Raw genomic sequence first — 3,054 nt, 5'->3', positions numbered from 1 at the left:
GCGTCAGCAAAGCGGTTGGGAACGGAGCGCCTTGAGCTGCGTCCTTTCTGCACTGTTCTCACTACCTCTTGTGACAACCGGACGGCGGCAGCTCCGCTCCGGGCCCCACCGCCGCCCCACCGTTGCCCCATTGGCACCGGAGGGGCCCCGCGCTGACCGCTGTGCGCCCACCTCCGTGGGGGGGGGGGGGGGGGGAGATGTGGGCGCTGCTGGGGGTGCAGCGGCTCCTTCCCCCGCCGCCGGTTCCAAGCACAACGCAGCGCTGCCTCCGGGTTCAGCTCCTCGTCCCCCAGCGGGGCGCTTTGATGTGCAATTTACAAGCAGTAAACGAACCACCAGTGACCCCCGACCCCCCGGGGCCGTCGCTGTGAGCCGTGCCCCAAAGCGTTGTCCTGTCCCGAGAGCCCCGACCCGGTTCCGTTTTCACCCCCCCGGCTGTAGGAAGAGCACAGAGCTGTGCCCCACACCGCCCCACGGCCCCGTCCCCGTGCTGAGCATTGTGAGCAGTTCCTTTCGTCTCAGATGTCCCATGGATGCATCACCTTTGGGGGAGGGATGGGGGGAGGGAGGGAGTAAAGGAACCACAGCAGAAAAAAAAAAATAACGAAAAAAAGGGGGGGGGGAAAAAAAGGAATAAAATAAAACGCATTCAGACTTGATCTATTTTATACAATGTAAGCTGCGACCAAGTCCTGTTATTCATATTGTGGCTTTGAATCGAGTATGTTTATTAAATGCTATTGCTTCTACGCCTCTTCTGCTGTCCTTTCTCAGGCAGGGCATCGCGTTCCTTCCGGCACCGGCGCTGCCAGACCCGGAGCTCTGCAGCGCCACCAAAGAGGGGTGGGGGCCCAGCGTCATCCTGCTGCCCCCCCCCCCCCCCCTTCCACGGGGACGCGGAGTCGGGGTCTGGCAGCTGCGACCCACGGAGCCCCCGCGGTTGGCTGCATTTCATCTGGGTTGGCAGAGGGGTCCCACGAGGAGGGGAGAAAGTCCGAACCCGGGGCTGGGTTTTGGGGGTCCCAGCGGCCATCGGGGCGGGGGCTCACGGGCGCCGCCCCCTCAGGGCTGCAGCCAGGCGCTGAGGTGGCCCTCGGCCAACGCGATGCCCAGCATGATGCCGCTGCCCAGCAGGAAGCCCGCGTTCTGCAGCACGAAGCGGCCCCACGTCCCCCCGCCGGGACCCCGCAGCACCTCGGGGAGCTGGGGCAGAGCGGGGGCTCAGTGGGGCGCAGCTCAGGCCCCCCGCCCCCAGCCCCGCCGGCCCTTACCATGTCAGCCAGAGCCACGTACAGGAAGGTGCCGGCGGTGGCGGTGAGGATCCACGGGGTGAGATGGGCCGCGTTCTGCCCCACGGCCGCCCCCACGGCCGCCCCCAGGCAGGAGAGCAGCGCCGAGAGCAGGTTGAGCAGCAGGAGGGTGCGGGGCGCCGTGCCTGCCTGCAGCAGCACCGCGAGGTCACCTGCGGGGAGAGGAGGGTGGGTGTGGGGTGAGGGGTCCGGGGGGGGGGCGGGGGGCGGGGGGGGGCTGAGCCCTTACCCAGCTCGTGGGGCAGCTCGTGGCACAGCACTGCCAGCGCGGTGCTGAGGCCGCTGGGGAGGCTGTGGGAGAAGGCAACGCCTGCGGGAAGAGGGGACCTCCGTGTCGGAGCGCTCAGCCCCGCGTCCCCACCGCGTTTCGCATCCCTCCGCGCAGCCCTGCCCCCGTGCTCCCGTCCCTTCGCCTCTTCGCACCTCCCGTGCGTCCTCATCCCCTCGTGCCCGCCCTGCCACCACCCGCACCCCCCCGCTGCCCACCGATGGCCAGCCCGTCGGTCAGGTTGTGGATGCCGTCTCCCAGCACCACCATCCACGCCAGATCAGCGGCCGCGGGGTTGGGGGGCAAAGCGGGGCCGTGGGAGTGTCCGTGGTGGGGCCCGGGGGGGCCCTCGGGTTCCGCCTCCACCTCCGGGGCCGTCAGACAGCGCAGCTCGGCGCCTGCGGGTGGAGAGGGGCGCACGAGGTGCGACGATGTCGGTGCGACGGCGCCGGGGGGTGGGGGGGGGTCTTACCGCCTGGCAGCGCGGCCGGGACCCCCGTGGCCGCCTCGGAGGTCTCTCCGTGGGGATGGGGCTGGGAGGAGAGCAGAGCCGGTGGGCACAGCGGGACTCAGCGGTGCCCCCGCGCCCTCCCGGTGCCCGCGGTTCCCACCGTGGTGGCACGGCGACGGCGCAGCATTCCCAGCAGCAGCTCCAGCAGCAGCAGCGCGTAGATTCCCCCCAGCACCGCCAGGCCCTGCAGCACCGCCCGCAGCACCGCCGGCGGCTCCTGGTGCTGCCCCTGAGCCTGCGGTGGGTTGGGGGCTCAGGGCCGTGCCGCTCCGTGCCGCCCGCCCCGCTGCCCTGGGGGTACCTACGTGGGGCCAGAGGTGCAGCAGGGCGTCCCCGCAGAGCGTCCCCACCGCCAGCGCCACCAGGAAGGAGAGCAGAGCGCGGAGCTGCCCGAGGCTCAGCAGCGGCACCACGGCCACGGCCACGGCCGATGGAACGCTGATGAAGGCGACGGCCAGCAGAGCCCAACCCAGAGCTGCGAGGGGGTGGGGTGAGGATGGGGACGTCGGGACCAGGGACGTGGAGGTGGGGATGCGGGGCTGTGGGGTGGAGGAGCAGAGGAGGGGGCTGAAGGGAGGTGGGGACCCGGGGTGGGGCTGTGGGATGGGGATGTGGGATTGGGGATGGGGGGCGATGGGGATGGGAGGATGGGGACCAAGGGGTGGGGACTGGGGGACAGGCAGCTTGTGCGTGGGGATGGAGGCAAGGGGGACTCGGGGACGAGCAGCTCAGCGCTGGGGACACAGGTTGGGGTTACCTGGCCACAGGGCCCCCCCCGGTGGGGACCACGTCACCTCGTCACGGTGGTGGATGCAGACGCGGCTGTCGATCTGGTAGAGCAGCGCGGGGCAGAGCAGCGTGAACTGCTGCGGGGTGAGCTGCGAGGCCGCGTCCAAGCCGAAGTTCAGCAGCAGCTGCGTCACATTGAGGCACTGCGGGTGGGGGGTGCTCAGGGCTGGGGGGGC

General features: G+C 70.2%; 1 protein-coding gene across 1 annotated transcript; it reads right to left on the bottom strand.

The window, feature by feature from the left end:
- Positions 1 to 648: 648 nt before the first annotated feature.
- Positions 649 to 3,048, bottom strand: SLC39A5 (solute carrier family 39 member 5; the record flags this gene model as incomplete). Its single annotated transcript, XM_042894258.1, has 8 exons — positions 649 to 1,203; positions 1,272 to 1,462; positions 1,540 to 1,620; positions 1,797 to 1,976; positions 2,051 to 2,111; positions 2,190 to 2,324; positions 2,395 to 2,564; positions 2,847 to 3,048. Coding segments are annotated over 8 exons (1,161 nt in total), but the record flags the coding sequence as incomplete, so codon positions are not given.
- Between the last annotated feature and the right edge of the window lie 6 nt (positions 3,049 to 3,054).

The sequence above is a fragment of the Lagopus leucura genome, unplaced genomic scaffold, assembly GCF_019238085.1.
Source record: "Lagopus leucura isolate 7727_CA_CO unplaced genomic scaffold, USGS_WTPT01 35447-1_obj-0_obj, whole genome shotgun sequence".
Classification (NCBI taxonomy): domain Eukaryota; kingdom Metazoa; phylum Chordata; class Aves; order Galliformes; family Phasianidae; genus Lagopus; species Lagopus leucura.
This window is presented reverse-complemented; position numbering and strand designations above follow the sequence as displayed.